The 23,189-nt window shown below is 38.8% G+C and overlaps 1 protein-coding gene across 1 annotated transcript in view; it reads left to right on the top strand.

The window, feature by feature from the left end:
- The window catches only part of LOC122797794 (cubilin-like), a 2,156,354-nt gene that overhangs the window by 1,180,253 nt on the left and 952,912 nt on the right, over positions 1-23,189 (top strand). Inside the window, 2 exon segments of the mRNA XM_044066315.1 lie at positions 2,860-3,038; positions 18,110-18,319. Coding sequence (XP_043922250.1) covers positions 2,860-3,038; positions 18,110-18,319 — 389 coding nt within the window.

Here is a 23,189-nt window from a genome sequence, read left to right as displayed (position 1 = left end):
AAACCAATTAAATGATTGTAAGGAACTGAGGTTTAATCTGTCAAAAGGAAAATGATCATGCCAAGTGTTCCATGGCAGATTTATGTGGATCATATTATGGACACCTATATTTTACATATGTAATACAAGTACCCGATAAATTTTTCACAGCTCATAAGTGCACATTCTCACAGTATAATGGGACCAGATAATATACTGTACTTTGAAAAAATGCAATCAACAAAGATTCCACATGCCCTTATTTGCACTTATATTAGCTAGCCCTTTGATCAATGTCAAACTGTAAGCTGTAAATTTAATTTCTCGGCTTGCCTTGGGAGTGCCTTCTGTGTGGAGTCTGCATGTTCTCCCAGCGGTTTGGTAGTGTTCGAAAGACATGCATGCATAAATGGGCATGCCTTCGTTGAAAGTTGGGTGTCCAGCTGGTACCGCGGTGTTTCGTAAAATTTTACTGCCAATCATTAGCGGACCGGAGTTCCGCTGTGGCGACGCCTCACTGGGAAAAAGCCAAAAGACAAACAACAACTTGTTAAATCCTTGATGAAGATAGAAGTGTTCCCCATGAATTCTAGCACATACTTGATATAGCAATGATTAAATATTGGGCAAAGAGTGGCAGTAATATCATGATAATTGTTAGATTTTTGCACGACACCAAAGGGGCACTACATTAACTGCAAATTGAAGAAGATATTAGTAGAAAACTGGAACAACTTTTGAGTCATTTGCTTAGTTACGCCAGCCTCTGCCAAAGAAAAGATTGTCTGTCTACAAATCAGCATATGAAAAATTAGTTTATAAGTTTATAAGTTCATAGGTTCATAGGTAGGTACTAGGCTATCTGCTCGAAGGCATTTATAAGCCTAGCCAGAATGTGTTGGCTTTCACCTCCCCCTTAGATTAGTTCCCTGTGCCTCTGTCCAGCAAAGCCACTGAAGTGATCCCTGGGGTAAACTTTCTGTTTCCCATCCACTCAAGGTTTCTCTTGAAGACTTTTAGCGAAGAGCTCTGCCTAATGTAGATTGGAATCTTGTTCCAAAGCACGGGAAGTCTCTGGGACAGGAATCTATCCCTCCAGCACATCCTATTTATTGTTGTGGTGAGGTTTAGATCCGTAGAATGGGTGGATCGAGGGGGATATGGTTTTCTTTAGGTGGAGCATGTCCACCAATTCTGGGTTGGACATGGCCTTGTAGATCACCTCTGAGTAGGCGGTATGCAACCGAGTACAGCTGGAGTTTCTTCAGTCGAGCTGCATAGGGCATCTGTCTGAGGCCAGTGATCCTCTTGATGAGGTACTTCTGTGGGCTTTCCAGCTATTGCAGGTGTCTTGTAAGGTACATCCCAAATGGGGCGTTGTTCTCTATAATGGGTCTGATGAGTGATGAGTAGAGGGGCACAATGACCTCTTTTGATCTGGATGCGAACCCTTTTATGATTAGGTGGGCCACATAAAAGGATTTTCTAACTACTTTGTCAATGTGATTATCAAAGGAGAGATTACTATCTACTTGGGTCCCCAGATCCCTTATTACATCTTCTATATTTAGGGGACTACCGCCTATGTGGTAGTTTGTGGGTACTTTGTTTTTTTCCAAAGGGGATGACTATGCACTTTTTGGCATTTAGCTTGAGGCCATGATTTTGACACCAGGTATCCATCTCAGTGAGACCGTTTTGGAGGATGTCTGTGTCAGTCAGAGAGTCAGTTATAGCCCCTAGTTTGCAGTCTTCGGCAAACTTGGTCAGCCATAGTCCTCCTGTGCTTGCCTGTACCTCTGAGAAGTATATGCCGAACAGGAGGGGTCCTAGAACTGGGCCCTGGGGAATGCTACTTGTAACCGGTTTAGAGTCGGACCTAGCTCCTGCAACTCTCACCATGTGGGTTCTGTCCATGAGCCAATTGGCAACCCATCTTGTGACATGGGGGTTTATGTTCAGGCTGGTGAGCTTGTCTATAATACCAAAATGGGGAATGGTGTCAAAGGCTTTTGCGAGGTCAAGGTAGGCTGTGTGTACCATCTTTCCTTTGTCTAAGCCTTGATAACTGTCTCAAAGAAATCCACCAGGTTCAGGAGGCATGATCTTCCCTTAACTAAGCCGAACTGGGTAGGGTCCAGTGATTGGAAGTTCCATGATGATGCGCTCCATAGCCTTGCAGACCAAGCTAGTCAGGCTTATAGGGTGATAGTTCCCGGGGTCTTTTGTGGCTCCACCTTTGTGGAGTGGAATAACTGTTGCTGTACCCACTCTATGTGTAGATGTGCATATTTTTTCTATTCAATATTTCTAATAGAAATAAAACATTTATATGTGCAATAAGGCAATCATGAAGCCATACTACAGCTGTCTAAGTATACTCCCAGAGAAGAAACACAATTATATTGGTACTTTATACATTGCAGTACCTTTGGAAAGTGTAGTGCAATCTGTTTAATCAAGGCCATAGTTTGTCCTGTTGTTACACTATGCAATGTGCAAAAGTCTAAAAGTTAATTAAATTGATTAACTATACAAAGGGGACATAACCTACTGTTTTTCATTGGACACCAAAGTTAAATTCAGACCTTGCACTATGGTTGAGATAAAAAAGCCAGTTCTAGTCAAGAAATGTGGTATACCACTACCGTGTGTTTGCTCACTTTTAATTAGCATAGCAGTAAAGATGATGTTGACTCTAATATGAGAAGCACAGAGTTCAAATCAAATAGAAGATGCAACCATTTAGGAACAGAAAAATGGCATAATGCAGAAAAGAAATGAAAAAGTGTAAATTTTCTCTGTCAAGTCAGTAATTTTAGAACCTATTTGAAATGCATACATGTGATACAAATATAGAATTTCTTTTCTACATTTTAGCTGCGACTATGACTACCTGGAATTGCGTGATGGTGCGGATTCCAATGCTCCACTGATCAGTAAGCTGTGTGGGAACACCAGGCCTGGGACACAAAAGTCCACAGGAACTCTGATGTATATGAGATTCAGAACGGACACCAGTGACACTCACATTGGATTCAAAGCCAAATTTTCAATAGGTAACCATAAATGTTTTCACAAAAGAACATGCTTAACTCTTTTGTTTGACTTCAGTTATGTTATTAGTTTCTTCCTTCGGTTGATAGCCTGTATGACTATTCTGCAATGTATGCTAGAACTGATACTTAATGCTGTGTGCTGAACACTTAAATATCTTGTTAGTAAGTTTGGCATATGCAGCAGTGTGTTCCATAGTCAAAGTAATCCAGAATGCATTGATCAGTGTAAGCTATCCACACATCTGTAGCATTCTGGGAGCTTTTAATATGCCCATGTGTTTTAAAAATGCCTTCCAACACACACACACACACACACACACACACACACACACACACACATGCAACAAAGTGCATTTTGCAGATCTGCAATGTAATTAGACAACAGTCACTTAAAAGAAATACTAAACCTGACTGCTGTGCCTTTTTATACTATTCTAAGAGGTGACAATATCTTCCTGTATGTTACAAAGTGAAGAAACCCCTTTCTCAGTTTTGAAATTGCAGTGATGTGCTTTCTTATGAAAAGATGATTAGGTCTCAGAGTAAAGTTGTTCTAGTACATTATTTATTTATTTATTTGCAGTTTGATTACCGGGGAAGTCCACTGGGCCGAACTGACCCATTTTCAGTGGAGGCCCGGGGAGAAAAGCTCCAAGATGCATTATACAATTTAGATACAACTGATAGTTAATATTAAAGATAATATTATGTAGAACAGTTACTCATAAATGCATTCAATATCATTCATAGTTAACAAATTCATTAAGCTTGAAGGTAGGGATCATACAGTTTCATTTGAGGACAACAGATATGTGTTAGGTGTGGAAACAGTTTACATACAAACCTTTTAAGAAAATGTAAATACGTTTTACATACACACATCAACAGTAGAATGCTATTTACAATATTTACAAGGTTGGGCTGTGTGAGAATTTAATTCTGATTTTATCCCTTTATGAGAGATACAGTTACCTCAAACACATATATTTTAATCCTTGAGTAAATAGTGTGGGAAGAAATAGCTAGGGAATTGTTATGGCTAGGCTTCTATAGGCCCTAGGGCCGATAGCCTAGTACCAACCTATGAACCTATAAACCTAGGCAGTAGAAATAATCATTAAGAAATTCTGAATGACTAGCATCTCATAATCAGGCAAAAAGCAGCAGTACAGATAAAGTGGCATTTGTGCTTCATCTATATGTCTTATCACCACAAAATCCAGATTACTTTGGACTTAGTTCTGTTTCCTGTGACAATCTGCATGCATAATGAATGACATTATTATCCCAATGTAGGAAATGACAATGGTTTATAGGTTCATAGGTTCATAGGTTCATACTAGGCTATCTGCCCTAGGGCATTTATAAGCCTAGCCAGACTTGTGTGGCTTTCACCACCCCTTAGGTTGAAGAATACTATACCCATTAGTTTGCCGTGCCTCTGTCCAGCAGTGATACAGAGATGATCCCCTGGGTAAACCTACGATCTCCCATCCACTGGTCAAGATTCCTCTTGAACAGAGCCAGCGAGGTGCTCTGTCTCACATGGACCGGGATTCTGTTCCACAGCATAGGGAGTCTCTGGGTGATGAATCTGTCCCTCCAGCACGTCCTATTTATATCCGTGTTGAGATTTAAGTCTCTTGCTCTTGTGGCTCTGGTGGATTTGGATTTTTTGAGGTGGAGCATGTCCATTAATTCCGGGTTGGACATGGCCTTGTATGTCAGGCACAGGTCACCTCTGAGCAGACGGTATGCGACTGAATAGAGCTGGAGTTTCTTCAGTCGGGCAGCATATGGCATATTTTTGAGCCCCTTTATCCTTTAACTAACAAGTATCTCCCAAATGACTCTTACTAGGTTAATTATTAATTCTTAGGTATTTGACTTCCTCAGATCATCCGATGCAAACAATTAATATGACGGATGAAGTCATGCATAAACTTGACCCTTTAGAATATGACGAAATTAAATATGAGAGTAAATTACAAATTGCTGTAAATGATGTGGGGTTGTCATATTTTTATGTGCAAGTTGAGCAAATATGTACATATTTTTTTGTAAAACAGTTTATAACAAATGAATTGCATCCACACACCCTTCAGTCCCTGTATCACGTATTGCAATTTTAGTGCACAGCCTTTCTGGTTGTGTGGGGGTAATACATTAATTTGTGTTTATACTTATGGATTTTTAGTTTCATTTCCAGTTTTTTTTTTTTTTTTTTTTTTAGCAGTAAGTACACCAGCATGACTGGCAGCAAAGAAATTTTACAGGAATAATTAATGACGTTATACTATGCTTTAATAAATAGTCTGATGCAACGATGAGCATTTAGAGTAAAATTCAGAATAAAATATACATCTAACAAGAGTACGCAGTCTGTCAATGCAAAAGTAGTCATTATGGATGGAAAGAAAATACACAGTAGTAACCAGGAACATCATTATCACCATCATCATCATCATCATCATCAGTGTCAAGAACCCTCTTTTTTCCATTTTTACATGGGGTCAGGGTGTCAGGTCAACTGCTGGCAACTCTGTTAAGTCACTTGAGTCAGTGTCACCCTCCTACCTTCTTTTACAATCATGACTGACTATCAGGGGTCTTCTCACATACAGTCCATCATTCCTCTGCTGGATATCCTTGTTTCCTCTTGCCTTCTTCCTGTCTCTCCCAAATCCTCTTCATAAAATCACTTTCAGTTTTTCTGGATACATGCCTGAACTACCATAGTCTGTTTTCTATGAACTTTTATGCAACTGAAGATACTTTGGACTCTGCAGTTGTATCATCATTTCTTCATCTATCCTACAGTGTTCATCCCACCACTCATCTCAAGCAATTTATCTCAGTCACCTCTACCTTCCTCAACTGCTCTGGCTTCTTTGCCAGGAGTTCTGTACCATACAAAACTCCTGATTGTGCCACTGTTGTCTGCACCCTTACTTTTCACCTTCTTTGGCATACTTCTACCCCTGATACTCTATGCCATTTAGCTAGAATATATCTGCTTCTAGCATTGACCTCCTCATTCAGACTTCCCTTCTCCTTAACCACCCCTCCTGGATACATGAAACTGTTGACATGTTCACAAGTTCCTCTTTTATCTCAGTTTTCAGCTTCCTCTGATTTCTCCCATTTGCTGTCATGACATCTGTCTTGTCTGTACTCAGGTTTCATCCATTGTGTCTTTACTTTTGCATTTGATCAAGTTTCTGATCAGAGTCTGCTTGCAATTCCACATCATCTGCATGTAACACCTTTGTTGGTGTGTCCTCTCCAACCTGGGTGCTGATGTAATCTATTACCAGTATGAACGGCTGTGGGCTTACGGACAAGCTCTGATGTGCACTCACTCCAACCACAAACCACTCTGTGGGTCTGAGCACTGTTCAGATGTGTGTCCCTGGGTCCTTGTATATAGCCAGCACTAATTCTATCAATGTTTCTGGAACTTTGAACTATTTCAGTTTTCTTGGGACCATGTCATATGCTTTCTCTAAATCTAGGAAAGCCCAACTGGACCTGGACCTTTTCCTCGTCTCTTGCTTCTTCTCCACTGTTTGTCTTACTATAAACATTGGATCAGTTGTGCTCCATCCTCATCTGATCCAGAATTGCTCATTTTCCTCCTTAAGTTTTACTAATCTGCATATTTGTTTATCAATCATCTCCTGCAGGAATTTTGTGCAATGTGGCAGGAAATTTATACCTCTATACTACCCAGTGTTGTAAATACCCCCTTTATTCTCATACACTGGCACTATAATGTTTTTTCTTCAGTTATTTGAGATATTGCTTACTTTTCATTCTGCTATGAGGATCCTCAAGAGCCATTTCTCTCCTAATTCACCGAACAGCTTGATCATGTCTGACCTCATCTGAGCCTACTGCTTTCTCTGACTACATTTTCCTTAGTGCTGTTCCTGCTTCTTCTAGGGTGGGCTGTTCACCCTCTTTCATTGTAGGCTGTCTATGGGGCAGTACAACTTCTGTGGGATTGCATTCATCTAGAAGCTACTGGAAGTATTTCTTCTGTCTGTTTCTGATGTCATATGGACTAGTAAGGAAGTTGTTGCTGGCATTCCTTATGAATGGTGTCTGATGACTATCTTCTTTATCTTTCTGACTTTTGCTTTGCAACCTGATAGAGTTTCTTTGTGGCATCTGCTAAGCCATTTTCCATAAGCTGGTAATGTGCCTTGGAATCTTTGTTCTTTGATATTGCGACTGTTTTCTTAGTCTCTTTGTTAGCCAACCAGTATTCGTTCTTACCTTGGTCCATCTTTTCTGTTCCCCACTTTTTTTGTGCACTCCTTTCTTTTGATGGCTTCCTGGACTTCTGCATTTAACTACTAGCTTTCCTTATGTACCATATTTCAATACCTGGCTTGGCCACATATCTGTTCTGTAGTCCTCAGACATGCTATTTTGAGATGCTGCCATTCTTCTTCTACTCTGCATATCTCCTCTTCTAGCAGTAAACAGAACATCTGTGCAAAATATAGCAATCAAAAAAGAGCAGACTGAAGAGCAGCATAGTTAATGAGAAACTGATTGCTGGTAGAAAGCTGAAGTCTATTGGTATAGATAAAATTACTGTGATGAGTGGCATGGAGGGAGGGGTTCACACAAGAAGCCACTGACCAAGAGGTATAGTACAAGGGTGGTTTAGAAATACTAGCTATGGAATGGAGATTAAGAATAGGAAGCTATCCACCATTTTTAGCAGCTTGCAGATTAGAAGATAAATGGCAATTTATTTGAAAAATAAGAAGTGTAGGGTTATTTATGTTCTTTGATAAGGCAGCTGTGAAGCATGCGTTAGGGGAACAGTTTGTCCAACATATGGCAAAGGAAAAGACTGGGGTCTTTTGTTCAAGACTCTGGGAGATGTGGAAAGTCCCAAAGTATGAGTTACAAATGTTTCATCAAAAGGGAAGAAACCAGCTTTAATTTATATTCTTTTTAAATAGCTTAACTTTACTTACAGTGACCAGTGTGGTGATACTTGTTTTCTTACTTCTCTGTTTTTTGTCTAAGTTTTAGACAAAAAGTTATTTGCTTGCATTTTTTAGTTTGTTCTAGAACTTTAGTCTTGTAGCTTCATTTGTCATTGTAGTAAAATTGTATATTATTTCAAGATTTTAGGATTATTTATACATTATACTGCACTTCTATTTCCATAAGTAGAATTATATGTAAATGGTAGCTTTTTGTATTTTGAATCAGTCTGGGGCCTCAATCTTGTAGAGTCATTTACATTTGTGACAGGACTGTGCTCTACTGCAAATTTGAGCCTCATTTAGTCATTTATTACAGTGTTACTGGTACATTTCTGCATAGTCTGGCAAATTAGTCTGTGGTGGAATTGCAGTTGTGGTAGTATTGTGAATTCTGCTCCAGGATTTGTGCTTCAGTACTTTGTATAGCTATATATGCCTGTTTAAAGTTGCATTCCAGTAGTCTGGTCCCTTAGTTTGTGGTGGGATTGCAGTAGTGGCAGTATTGTGAATTCTTCTCCAGGGTGTGTACATCAGTACTATCTATAGCTGCATATACCTGCTTAAAGGTGCATTCCAGTGCCTTTTTATTTACCTTGCTAATGTTTTTCACCTTTTTTGAGCCTGCCCCAGACCTCAATAAGACATTAAGCTAAAACTTTCTGAAAGTCTAACCATAGGATTAAAGCTCCAGTTTGATTTTTTTCCTAATTCTCCCACACTTGTTTTGTTGGGGTTTTAAAAATGCTGTGTCTCCAGCTTCCACCCGTTAAAGTAATCTAACTTCCAACGTCCCTTCCCTCTCTTTCATTGCTATTGTCTGTTGTGTAACCTATTTAAGTACTTTCCCACTCAGTGTTTTCCTTATATTCATAATACTAAGTGCTCATCCAGGAAACCAGTATTACACTTGAGTAAACCTCCATTAATACAAATTGTCTCCTGTTCATTTTCCCAGAGCTCCCATCTGCATGGCGCCCTCACCACATTCTGAGGGGTCAAGAGTTAATTTTTCCCCATCCTTGGCAGATAAGAGATTAATTTATTGTTTTGCACTTCAGTTAACTGTTTAGAGTACTACTTTGTTTTACATTTATTTGTTAATTTTGCCTTTAAATTATTCTAAATATCATTAATACTTGAAATTGCCTTGTCAATGTATTTTGTTTAAGTTGTTTTCTTGTACCATTGCACTCACAAGCAATCTTTCTTGGTCTTTTTATATCAAGAGGTTAGCAGTGCCCTGTATAGACAGAAATACCAAGAAAGTAAATTTTATCTATAAAACTACCTGTATAATTGAAACCTGTAACTTAGTGTGATTAAAACAAAGCCATTTTATGCAGACAAGCATAGAGCAGACAGTCTGCATGATAAACAGCAGTACTATTGAATCATAGCACAACCTAACCTAATCTAGAGCCAAACCCCAGAGACGACCCAAGGAGACCTCTGTATAATCCATTCCACAACCTGCAGTAGCACACCCAAATACAGATCCAGATAACATGGATATGCAATTTCCAAATGTCTCCTTAGCCAGCTTGGTAGCTATGGCAATAATGAGACAATATAGTAATTGCCTCATATTTACAGAGAACAGTTTAATCCTTAAAGAAACAAACATGGCATGCACATACATAATTTCACTGGAGGCAAAAATCTCTTCTACAAACAAGTTGTAAAGTACACACAGATTTCATCAACCACACAATGTCCACCATACACATAGACCACCTTATGCTGAGGCACTAAAAAGCAATCTTCCCAAACCTCAAAGAGCGTCTAAGCCTATAAATTGCAATACCTATCCTTGGCAGTCTCTAAAGCACTTACCAAAAGCAACACCAAACACCATACATATGCCTGCACCCACTGAAGCCCCAACCCCAAAGCTCATAAGGCAAGAAAATATATTACGTAGAACTCTTGTCATAGGGGTTCCCACTGTATGACAAACAGGTGCCCCACTCACCAGACTGAACAAGGAGAAGATAATGGGCAGTTGTTTATCTGGAACTAGGATCTGCCAAGTTATGCACACACTCAAGTCAACAGCCCCACATGTACCAGTATGATTCTGTCATAGTCCATGTGAACATTAATGACCCAAGACTTACTATACGAAGACAGTCATTGTTGATCTCTCTGACTGTGTGTCTCAGGCAGATATGTGCCTTGCATTGAGCAGCATTCTGCCTTCACCAATGATGATCCCACAATATGAACAAAGACAAGTGACTTCAATAATTTTTTTAGTTTCTGCTGTCTTTCAAAAGGAGATTCAATATTTATCAGCATGGGAGGACATGATTAAGAAACCACATTGCTTTGCAAAGGATAGTCTGCACCTGTCCTGCCTAGGCTTCTGAATATTAGCTAAAATGTTATTCACTCCTTAGGGCTTTTTGTTGGAATGCCAAACTGACTAACCTACTGACATAGCAAATAAAACCCAAAGAAATGCAACAGTGTTACTGCTCAGTGCTAGGAGCCTACACAAGAAACTACGCACCCTGTAAGCTCTCCTCACTCTTGAGAATATAGTCATCTGTGCCATTACTAAGCTACAGGTCACCCTATATGCCCCTAGAATCCCATATCTTGTACCTAGACCTATTGGAGGCACTGACCATTAAACCAAATATCATCTTTGTGGGAGATGTTAACTCCCCAGTATAGACTGGGAAACATACTCTGCCTCATACTCGAAGGCAGAACAATTAATTCCTGGACTTTATTAACACAAATATCCTTGACTAGATAGTGTGCACATCCAACAGAGGTTCAAATACATTAATATGGGACAGCACTGTACCCCACCTAGTGCTATGCCCTCACTGGTGAGGTCAGACAATAAAGATGTCTCCTTCAAAATAAAAATCAAGTCAGTAACCCCAGCAAATCCTTAACAGTTAGGTACTATTCCAAAGCAAACTACATACTGATAGTTTCTCAAAATTTACTACCCTTCCCAACCCCGAGTTTACAGCAACCTATGTGTAATTATTTAGAGAGACCCTGTACGACCATGCTAATGGCTGTATAGAGGCTACTGTGCCTGCTAGAAGTAAACCCAAAACAAACTCTAAAAACAAACCATACTGGTGGACTCCTAACCATAATAGGGCATATAACAAAAGTGAAAAAAAGTCATAGCTAAAATCAAGAAGAACAATTCTCATAATGATAAGAGCTCTCTAATTAAACTAAACAGGAAAGTAAAAGGACTAATTAAGTTCAACAAGACCAATTATGAGGTCAGGATAGCCTCACAGGCTAAAGACAACCACAAGGCCTTGGACAACTATGTCCAAAACCTCAAAGGTAGCACTGATCAGTGTGACGATCTGGTGGTCAATGGTACCAACTTCACTTAGCTGAGTGACATAGCAAATTTGCTTTCTGACAAATTCAGCTCAAACTTAACCCCCACTTATACCCCTGCCTCCCCCATGGAATACCTACATGTGTAGCCCCCATCTACTAAGAGGGAGAAGGTCTTAGTAGTGTTCACTAAGGCCAAAACACAGCCTCATTGGGTTCCAGAAATATTCCCTAAATGCCTCCTAAATATCTTGAAACATGACCTGTCAGGACTAGTTGAGGAACTTTTCATCTATAGCCTCAAACTAGGCTTTGCACCATGAGAATGGAAGACTGCAACTGTTATCCCACTTCACAAGGGTGGACCATCAACCAACACTGGAAACTACAGACCTATTAGTCTGACTAGTCCAATATGCAAGGCCATGGAAAGAACTTTCATTGAAATGATAAACAAAGGCATAGGCAATCCTCATACACTGGACCCAACCTAATTTGGTTTTGTCAAGGGAAGATTATGCCTACTGAACCTGGCAGACTTCTTTCAGAAGGTCATCAAGACAATAGAGAAAGGAAAAATGGTGGATACTGCCTACCTGGACCTTGCTAAAGCATTTGATACATTCCCCCACTCAAGTATAGTTAACAAACTCACCAAACTGGGCATGAATCCCTGTATAACTAGCTGTATTGCCAGCTGGATCACAGACTGAACCCAACAAGTCAGGACTGGTGAGACCACCTCCACTAAGAGACTGGTCACCAGTGGTTCGCAGATGACTGGAAATTGGGAGACATCATAGATTCCCCCATGAAACTAGCATCTTACAAGAGGGTTTAACACAGAAAAATGACTGGTGCTAAAGTCATGTATTAAAACGCAATGCCAAGAAATGCATTAGTGTGTCTTTTGAGACAATTGCCACCAGGCTAATTACTCCATCAATAAGACAACCTTATGAGCTGACCCAGTAGTCAGGAATCTGGGAACACATGTAGACAGTAATCTGGCCTTTGAACAAAATGTGGCCAAGGTAGTAAGAAAATCATTCTGTGTCATCCAACTATAATCCAGAAAGAAGTATAAGTGAGTCATACCACCACAGTCCAGCCAAATAAATGTCCAAAAGACATGTAAAACAGCAAACAGTTTATTGGAAAAAGTTTAGCGCTTTTGCGGGGTTACCGCTTCATCAGACCAAATACAAAATGAAAATAAAAGCCATATATTTTTAAAAAGTACTCAGCCAATCAGTAAGAAACAATTAAAATTGAACTAATTAAAAAAACAAAAATCATCTTACATAATTTTCTGCCTAATAAGGCAGGCTTAAGGGAAGTGCCAATGTTAAGGCCTGGAGGTTCATAAGCCCTCATAGAGATAATCCACTTTAGTTCACACAATTCAACAGTGTTGGTAAAATCACCTCTTCTTCTGCTGGGATGCAGCACTTGCAGAACCCTAAACAAAAAGGTACTATGGCCTGGATAATATAAGGCATGATTAGCTAGGGCATTAGATATAACCTGATCGTGTATGTTTCCTAAATGCTCAAGAATTCTTTCCCTCAGCTGGCATGTGGTTTTACCAATGTAAAAACCATTACGGGAACAGCATGTAGCAAGGTAAACTAAGTTCCTGCTCCTACATGTTGCCACAAATCTAGGTGTAAAAACACGTCCGGTGACAGGGTATGTAAAACAGGGACCTGGAGAAATAACAGAGCAAGCTTTACAATTATAACAGGGAAGGGTCCCAACCTTCCCTGATGGTGTGGGACATACAGACCTTGGGCCATAACATAAAAGCCTTTTAAGTGACATGTTATTCCTGAATGTGAAGGAGGGATAATCTCCCACAAACCATCTTACATTTTCATCTGCTAAAAGAAGAGGCCATTTTTTTCTAATAACATTACAGTAATGTTTTATATTATTAGAATATTTAAAAAAATATCCTGGGAGAGCAACCCATGTTACCAACCTGTCTTTTATTCATAGTGTGATTATTTGAAGAAAAATAGTGAGCACCTCTATTGCATCGATTCGATAAAGCAATCATCCTGGAGTTATTTATTGAGGTCTGTGAGTACCCTCTAACATTAAAACCTTCACCCACTTTATAGTCTCTTGAAAAGCCACACCATTGGCACATAGCCTAGAGGCTCTTAAACAAGAACTGAACCTTCTATCAGCATTAGGCCTGCTGATAAGGGAGGTACAATTGTTGTACTGAATAGATCTGATTACTTAACCAATATGTACACTATGCTAAATGATGTTTGTACCTATAAGAACGTTCTAGAGAAAGATGTTAATAGATGTATTGCTCATGTGAAGAATGGTCTTTATGATTTGTTGATGTGTGGTCTTACTGACCATGATCTGTAGGAGTCATTGATCATTGAGAATCCCCTTATTCCTACAATACATGGGTTGCCGAAAATTCATAAGGATAGTCGTAAGCCTCCACTCTGCCCCATTGTCTAAGGGCACAGCTGGGTGACTGAACCTCTTTAAAACATGATGAACTAAAACTTAAACCTGTACTGAGTCTCTATCAATTTTAAAAGATACTGAACATTTTCTATCTAGTTTATACTCCTCTAAAAATGGTGTTATAATTGATAATGTTTTTCTGACAACCTTGGACGTGAAAACTCTTTTCGCTGTTATACCTAATGAAGTGGGTATTGATGCTGTCAGGTTGTTTATTTCTCATCATAGCTATTTCTCGCATAACATGACTACTGTTATTTGTACTTTGTTAGATTTGATTCTATGTAATAACTGTTTTGTGCTTGAAGGTCAGTATTATCTGCAACAAACATGAGTAGCCATGGGTACCCCCTGCGCCAATAGATATGCCAACTTGGCTATGGCACAGTGGGAGAATGAACATGTCTATAACGATAATCCCTATAGACACTTTATCAAGTACTATGCTAGATTTGTTGATGATATTTTTCTCTTGTGGAGAGGTAGTGAGGAAGAACTTTTGAATTTTGTCAGATATCTTGAAAGTACCACAGACTATCTAAGGTTTAGTCTAAATTACTCTTCCACATCTATTGACTTCTTAGATGTTACTGTATTAAGAAATACTGAAGGCACCCTAGAGACGCAGCTCTACAGGAAACCCTGTTGGAGGAATAGTTTACTCCATCGGTCTAGCATGCATCCTTCACATATTTTTTCCTAATATTCTTAATGGCCAATGTTTAAGAGCCTCTAGGCTATGTGCCAACAATGTGGCTTTTCAAGAGACTACATATAAAGTGGGTGAAGGCTTTAATGTTAGAGGGTACTCACAGACCTCAATAAATAACTCCAGGATGATTGCTTTATCGAATCGATGCACTAGAAGTGCTCCCTATTTTTCTTCAAATAATCACACTACAAATAAAAGACAGGTTGGTAACATAGGTTGCTCTCCCAGGATATTTTTTAAATATTCTAATAATATACATTACTGTAATGTTATTAGAAAAAATTGGCCTGTTCTTTTAGCAGATGAAAATGTAAGACGGGTGGTGGGAGATTATCCCTCCTTTAAATTCAGGTATAACATGTCACTTAAAAGGCTTTTATGTTCTGGCTCAAGGTCTGTATGTCCCACACCATCAGGGAAGGTTGGGACCCTTCCCTGTTATAATTGTAAAGCTTGCTCTGCTATTTCTCCAGTTTCCTGTTTTATACACCCTGTCACCGGACATGTTTTTACACCTAGATTTGTGGCAACATATAGAAGCAGGAACTTAGTTTATCGTGCTACATGCTGTTCCTGTAATAGTTTTTACATTGGTAAAACCACATGCCAGCTGACGGAAAGAATTCTTGAGCATTTAGGAAGCATACGCAATCAGGTTATATCTAATGCCCTAGCTAATCATGCCTTATCTTATCCAGGACATAGTATCGTTTTGTTTAGGGTTCTGTAAGTGCTGCATCCCAGCAGAAGAAGAGGGGATTTTTAACAACACTGTTGAATTGTGTGAACTAAAGTGGATTATCTCTATGAGGGCTTATGAACCTCCAGGCCTTAACACTGGCACTTCCCTTAAGCCTGCCTTATTAGGCAGAAGATGATGTAAGATGATTTTTGCTTTTTAATTGGTTCAATTTTAATTGTTTCTTACTGATTGGCTGAGTACTTTTTAAAAATATATGGCTTTTATTTTCATTTTGTATTTGGTCTGCTGAAGCGGTAACCCCGCAAAAGCGCTAACCTTTTACCAATAAACTATTTGCTGTTTTACATATCTTCTGGATATTTATTTGGCTGGACTGTGGTGGTTTGACTCACTTATACTTATTTCTGGATTTGCTGATTTGTTTTGTGAGTCTCCTTTAGCAGTTGGGATAGCTTATATATATATATATATATATATATATATATATATATATATATATATATATTTTTTTTTTTTTCACCCAACTATAAATAAGGACATGACATCCCAGTTAAAGGAAGTCATAGTACCACTTTATTCAACCCTTATCAGACCCATTATTGAGTATAATGCCCCCTTCAGCATGTATCTGACCAGGCATATCCAACAGTTTGAATGCCCACAAAAGTTCCTTGCCTAGAGAAACCAGGGTATAAACATATTGTCCTATATAGATAGCCTTAAAACCCTGTCTTGGTACTTGGTCTCCTACAGGTTACTGATGGGCAATCTATGCCATGCATTCAAGGCATTGTTGGATCCAGTTCTGTTGGACCTTTTGCACATCTATAAAATAATTAGCATCAGAATCACTAGATGAAATGATTTAAATTTGACTCTGGAACAGTCTCCCCATCCATGTGAAGCAGACTCCATCTCTAACCCTATTTAAGGGTAACCTTGACCAGTGGATGGGGAAGTCAGAAATTCACCCTGTGTCTGGCCTCCATGTCTCTGTTAGAAGCAGGCAGTAATGCCCAAATTAACATAGCTCCCACATAACTACTAGAAACTTCCTAACTAACATACCCCCTCTTAATAAACGCCCATGATACATTGGGACACAATTGGGTTGAGTTGCATGGCTAGGCTTATAAAGGACCCAGTGGTTGTTAGTCCAGTATATAGCTATGAAATATCCCCAAATTAAATCACAAAGTGAGGTCACAATTGATAGGCGCTTCTTGGAGCACTGACATGTGGAAGTCAGTAAAAACAGACCAAAAGAGAGATATTGGAGTTCAGTGCAGTGCAGTACTGAAATTAAAAAAATGTAATTAATATAAATGTCCCAACATATCCTTGTTCTCCCATCTCTATTTTTTTTTTTTGTAGACAGAGTATAAGTGCTAAAACCTACAATGGGAATGTTAAACTAGGCTTCTTAAAATCCTCACAAATCACTAGTCTAAAAGGTACCCAAGAACCTGTAAGATGTTCCATATAGCTAATGGAAGTAGGTAAGGGAGGTGTGGAGGTGGTAATAGTAGAAGCTTTATCAGTGATACTCTGAATTATCATGCCATTCTGACAAGAGCTGTAATGCAGCAGTCTGCCTTATGTGCATTATATCACCTCTAGTAATATATCTGTGTAAAAATGCCACACTGAGGTGGTATGTAGGCTTACAGACTAGGAGTTAAGTATAGGTGACTGGTTTTCCTTCTGCTCCCAAAATTATCGTGGAGGGTTTCAAAGGTTATAATATTAGCACAGTGAAATCAAATGACAGGAGGCTAGGCTGAAGGTTCTTTTAGCTTTGATGTCATTTTTATAAACTCAGAAACAAACATGGTTATTTACTTACTTACATACAAAACTGAGATTTTGTTCCCCTGATCCCATGAAGATGAGATATGAGGCCCTGACTTCAGATGAAGTGACCCACGGTTGATTAGCAATCTGTGTGTTTGAGGGACTGAGCAGAGGATGATGAGCTGGAGTGGCCAATGCCATGTCGATCATCTTTGGCAGGGAGGGACAGTATTAGGGCCATGACACTGATGACATCTATTAGTAGCTGGGTATATCTCATACCCGCAATGGCCAAACTGGCTTCCATTGTCAATGTGGATCTTTCCTCTGCAGAACTCAGGAAAAGGGGGATGTGTGTATGAGATCATGCATACTTCCTTCTATTTGGGTAGCAATAGCAGTCTACAAACCACTGGGGGAGGGATGTGTAGGCTGCTACTCAGGAGTTGAAGTTGGTCCAGTGACTACCATCCAAGTCCTGCCAGAGAAAGAACAAATGGCTTGATTGGGTTTCCTAGCTGTAGGGCTCTTGCCTAGCCAAGGATGCCTGGCTTTTACCACTATTAGAATTCATGGGTCAAGCGGGTACAACCATCGGGCATATCAACAAAAGGTGAGACTTTGGTAGAAGTCTAATAATATCTACAGTAACTGATTGCACAAAGAATGATCTCCATTTACTTGTATAAAGCATCTTGGCCTTTTTGTCTGGTAGATTACTTTCTAGATACCGTCCATTAATAGGTATATATTGTTTAGGGGTATTAAGTGTAAATACCCACACATTTCAAGAGAATGTTTCATGCATCATCCATTTTGAAGTTAGTACCTTCTTCAGAATTTGGAAACCCATTGAATTACCATCTCAAATACTTAAGTTATATTTGTCAAATAGTGAACTGAATAGTTTGAGATTTTATGCAATAAAGCTAAGATAGCCTAGTCATGAAGAGACTAATTACAAGACTAATTTCATAACTGCTTTAATTGAAAAATTCTTTAATGCAGTGGGCTTTTTTCCCTACAGCTACTTGTGGAGGCACTTTCACAGGACAGTCTGGTATTGTTCATAGTCCAGGATATCCCAGCTCAAATTATCCTGACAACTTACTGTGTGAATGGTACCTCCATGGACCGACTGGACACTACCTCACCATTGTCTATGAAACCATCAATCTTCAAAGCTCCAGTGAATGCTCAGCAGATTATGTGGAAGTCCGAGAATACAACGCTTCTGGTGAGTAAGCATGCTACTATATCAGCAGTATGAAATTTATTTTTTTTTAATGTACAAAATATATTAGTTTTCCTTTTATGTCATCTTGGAGCAAGAAGACTGCTCAATATTGTTTCACTAATGTATACACTATCACAGCATTGAACTCTGCAGTATTAACAACCCTTTGGCAATAAGTAAACAAATGCACTCTGCGCAAGCTGACTTTTGCCACATTAAACCATTGCAATATGCATTGGGAAGACCACACCGCTTTACTAATGGCAACTTCCAAGACTATGCTGAAAAAATTTTAACAGGCATATTTAGTATTTTTTCTTTTATGTGTTTTCTCATGTGTGACATAGCACACAGTGCAAGAATATAAGTTGTAATGCATGATCTTATACTCTGTGCATTCAGAACTGTCACCACCACACACACACTGCATCTGCTCCGTACTATGTTGCTGAACTTAGCACTCCCACTGAGAGAATAGTAACTTTCTTAGCTGCAGCGTGTTAACTCATCATGACATCACATCACCAAAGCTGGCTTTTGCTGTGCAGTAACTTCTGTGTAACAAAGAGTGTGATTGCCCAACTGCAGCCTTTTCATGAGCCCCTGTATAAAAAAATAGAAAAAAGGCCCACACAGTCCCACAGTCCTACAGATGTCAAATTCCAGTATGTAACAGTGATTCTTTGCAGTCAAGTAAAATGAAGCACCATGCTTTCACACTTATTATATCATTAGCATTGTCATTAGAACTGTATCATGGTTCATATTATAAAATGGCTTGGCAGAGTTAAATCGTGCTGTCATTTTGGTGTGTTTTCTAACAACTTCCTTAATTTAGTTGCAGCATATTTCTGTTTCACTCTCCGCCAGGTTATTTTGGGATCCCAGAAACAGCATCAGTAACACCAGAAATAAATTTTTGTGGTCATCTTCTACAGTTGCTTTGCCTTTCCTCACAGGAATGAAGTTCTGAAACAAAATTAAATATTAAAGTGAACTTCTCCTTCTGTAGAATGTACTTAGTTGGTGATTCCAGGTATAATGAGTCATAGATTTTGTCTTAAAAATTGTCCAGCAAATCTTTCAGAACCTACTATTTGGCTTTTCTTGACCTAGATCTATGCATGCAAATAACCATCATCCTTAATTTCTAAACTTCTCCAGCCCTTTTACAGTCTCATACCCATAACAGTTCATTCCCTTACCACCACCAGATAAAGGCAAACTAACAGGGGAGTTATTGTTTACAGAAAAAAAGGATCTTTAACATTTTAGATCACTTACATCTTGTAAGCCAACTTCACTTGTTTGGCATTCTTATGACAGCCTGTCACGAGACAAAAAAATATTTAAACAGAACCTTTATATTCAAAAGCCACAAAACAACATCTAGAGAAGAATGTTACCAATATGAGTTCTTAAAGTTTAAGACCTTGAATTCCTAATGGTTACACCATATATTGACTTCTGTTCCTCCAATATGTTAACTTCCTATCAGCATCCATCCATCCATCCATCCATCCATCCATCCATCCATCCATCCATCCAGACATAGATGTGTACCTACATACATACATCCACATCCCTTTTTCCCATGTTTGGAAACAAAGTGTCACTTTAATAGTGACAATCATCCAGTGCTAATGTTCACATCACTGGTTGACTGAATAATATATTGTGACTGAAGGCATATAGGATGAAAGTCAATATAGATAAGACAGTTGTAATGGTAGCAAATAGGGAAAATCAGGTATAGTTGAAAACTGAGATAGAAGGGAAAATAGTGGAACAGGTTAACAGACTCAAGTATCCAGGGCGGGTGGTTGTGGTGAAGGTAAATCTGAATGAGGAGGTCAAAACTAGAATCAGAGAGGCTTCAGCCAACTGGCACAAAGTACTGGGGGTACTGTGTGTCAAAAGAATGTCAAAGAAGCTAGTCTTGTCAAACAAGCAGGTCCAGCTTCCAGGTCCCAATGCTCCCAAACAGTGACTAGTGTGCTAAATAATTAAACTTGTTAAAGTACGTTTACTACTAGTGGACTTGGAAGACTTAGAACACATACCTGTAAAAAAAAACAATTATGTTCCTGAGTTTCACGCTACCAGGGTCACCAGCAGCTTACAGTCCTCCTAATATAATAATCTGTCACTTTTTAATATCATCTTAATTCTAAACCCCATTAGTAGTTCCAAAAAATATAGCCCCCTCCTTTCAGCCTACCTCCCCCCAACCCAATTGTTCACTCTTTTAGTACTGGACTCCCTACTTTGAGACTTAATAACTTTTACTAAAGAAACATGTCAGTAGTAACAGTTAAGCACTCTTTGCTTACCTAATCTGATTATTAATATTCTGCCTTTCCAAATTTGACATTAAAGTGGGTTTATTTAGAGAACCATGTGCATGCTGAGGACTGGTGTTAACCCACTTTGTTGACCCTCACTTCACTTGAGCTCACTCTTTCTTCTCCTACTGTATCCTCTACTATCCTCCCAGCTTCCAAAAACCTCACTATGATCTCCCTTAATATATAAAGTGTAACCAATAAAGTGTGTACCCTCTTCACTCCCTGATCTCTCAGTATACCCCCAATATTCTTACTTGAAACAACATTCCTCTCTTAGGGTAATTTCTCTCCTGGATCTCTGATAACATCACCTATGAGACCATTATCTTGGGTGATGTTAATATTGATTGGACTACTATTAACTCCTCCTCTCCCCATAGTTGCATAAACCTCTATGGCTTCTCTCAACTCATCTCTTCTCTTACTCGATATAATAGACATACAAACAATGGCACAATTCTTCAACCTTGCTACTTTCAACAATATACTTGCCTCATTCAGCTGTTCCTTTCTAATTAACCTTCCTCTTGGTGAAGCCATCTCTAAATTCAACAACATTTTCCTCAATACCTTAAACTCTCTGGCCCCATCAGAAAATTCAGATTAAAAACTAACTTTGTGCCCTGGCTATCACAACCCACACATAACCTTATGTTACAAAGAGACAAAGCCTGGAAGTTCTGGGGAAAAAAATTTACCTCCCAACCCATCTTCAAAAGTATAGAGAACTCAGGAACCATACCAAGAAACTCACTGACAATGATAAATGGCAATACTATCATAAACCACTAAATAATCCTCAGTCCAACCCCAGATTATTTTGGAAAAATGTTAATAAGCTTCTTTATCCTTGTAAGCCATCTTCACCTAGTCCCAGCCCAAACCCTTCAGAACACATAGACGATGATCCCATGTTGAAAATGTGAAAAGGGGTTTGAGGAAGATAATGACTAGATCATGATCCTCGGATATAAAATGCACTTAACTCTTTGTTCCAGCAGTAAGACACATACACAGCTTTTTCTTCTTGTAATTCACTTTACTTCCCATGAGTCTAAATGGGGCTTGGGGAGGTGGGGAGGGCAGATAAGTATAAGGACAAAAATGTTGCTGTTCAGGAGAATGAAATAGATCTTTACTTCTGATGTAATGACAACTTAGTAAAATAGTATTTTAGGCCAGTACTCAACAGAAATTCATCATGGCACCTCAAATGAAACCAAGTGCAATGAAAAGCATCAGACAGCAGCCATAAAAGCGCATGAAAAAAAGCAGAGGGCTGTCTTCGACAGGCTATATCTCTGTCCAACTTTAGGACTTCGTTACATAACGTTCAAGTACTAACAATAAAATAGTCACCTACAAAACACGTGTAATGTTGTTATTCCAGCCATAGATCTTCCAGTATACCACACCTCTAAATTTGATCCTACTACTTTAACAGCTGAAATATATGGCATTGAAACAGGGAAACACACGCTCACACACACACACACACACACACACACACACACACACACACACACACACACACACACACACACACACAAATATATGTGTGTGTGTGTGTGTGTGTGTGTGTGTGTGTGTGTATATATATATATATATATATATATATATATATATATACATATATATTTATGTTTAGATTTATTAACATTTGTTTACCAGGAAAGTCCAACTGGACATGAGTCCTTTTTCAGCAGAGGCAAAGTATAAAGTAAACAAAATGTAGTATACATAAGAACATACAAATTTGTTACATCTTGATATCATAACCTAGGCTTTGAACATAGCTAGTACTATTTGTAAGTATGACTTATGTCAAGATATAAGGTTAAGACAGATCAGTAGGAACAAAGGATTAAGTAGGATATGTTTTGGGTATACTGTGATGTATCAGAGCACACATGAGGGGTTTGTACAGGAACATAGCCACTTATTATATATATATATATATATATATATATATATATATATATATATATATATATATATATATATATATATGTGTGTGTGTGTGTGTGTGTGTGTGTGTGAAATGCATAGGATTTTTACTTTTGATATAACAAAATCTTAGTATACATATTATCTGGACATAAGTTTTACCTTACCTTTTGTGCCAAGGTCAAACAGCTCCAATGGAAACCAGGCATAGTGCCATACATTGAAAACAAACCCCCCTCTGAAATGCTGGATTTACTAGCTGTGTATATAACAGGCCATTTGTTAGTTCCATGAGGGCAGTTCAGAATAAACAATTCTGTGCCTACTAATAAGATATGTGGGTACAAGATACATGGACTGTGACCAAATGGTATGTGCCCCTTTTGAGACAGTGCACTACCTTTGTGAAGGAATCAGCTAAAATAAAAACCATGCTGTTCTTTGACAGATACTCTACCCCAAACAAACCGTATTAATAATCATTCAGAAGTGATCTTGCAACTGTCTTTTGCTTTTAAGCATCACCTTCTGCAAACAGAAAAAAATGATACCCATATTCTTTATACGTCTGACGT

The sequence above is a fragment of the Protopterus annectens genome, chromosome 3.part1 (assembly GCF_019279795.1).
Source record: "Protopterus annectens isolate FY-2018-M chromosome 3.part1, PAN1.0, whole genome shotgun sequence".
NCBI lineage: Eukaryota > Metazoa > Chordata > Ceratodontiformes > Protopteridae > Protopterus > Protopterus annectens.
Note: the sequence above shows the minus strand (reverse complement) of the source record. Positions and strands in the feature narration are given on the sequence as shown.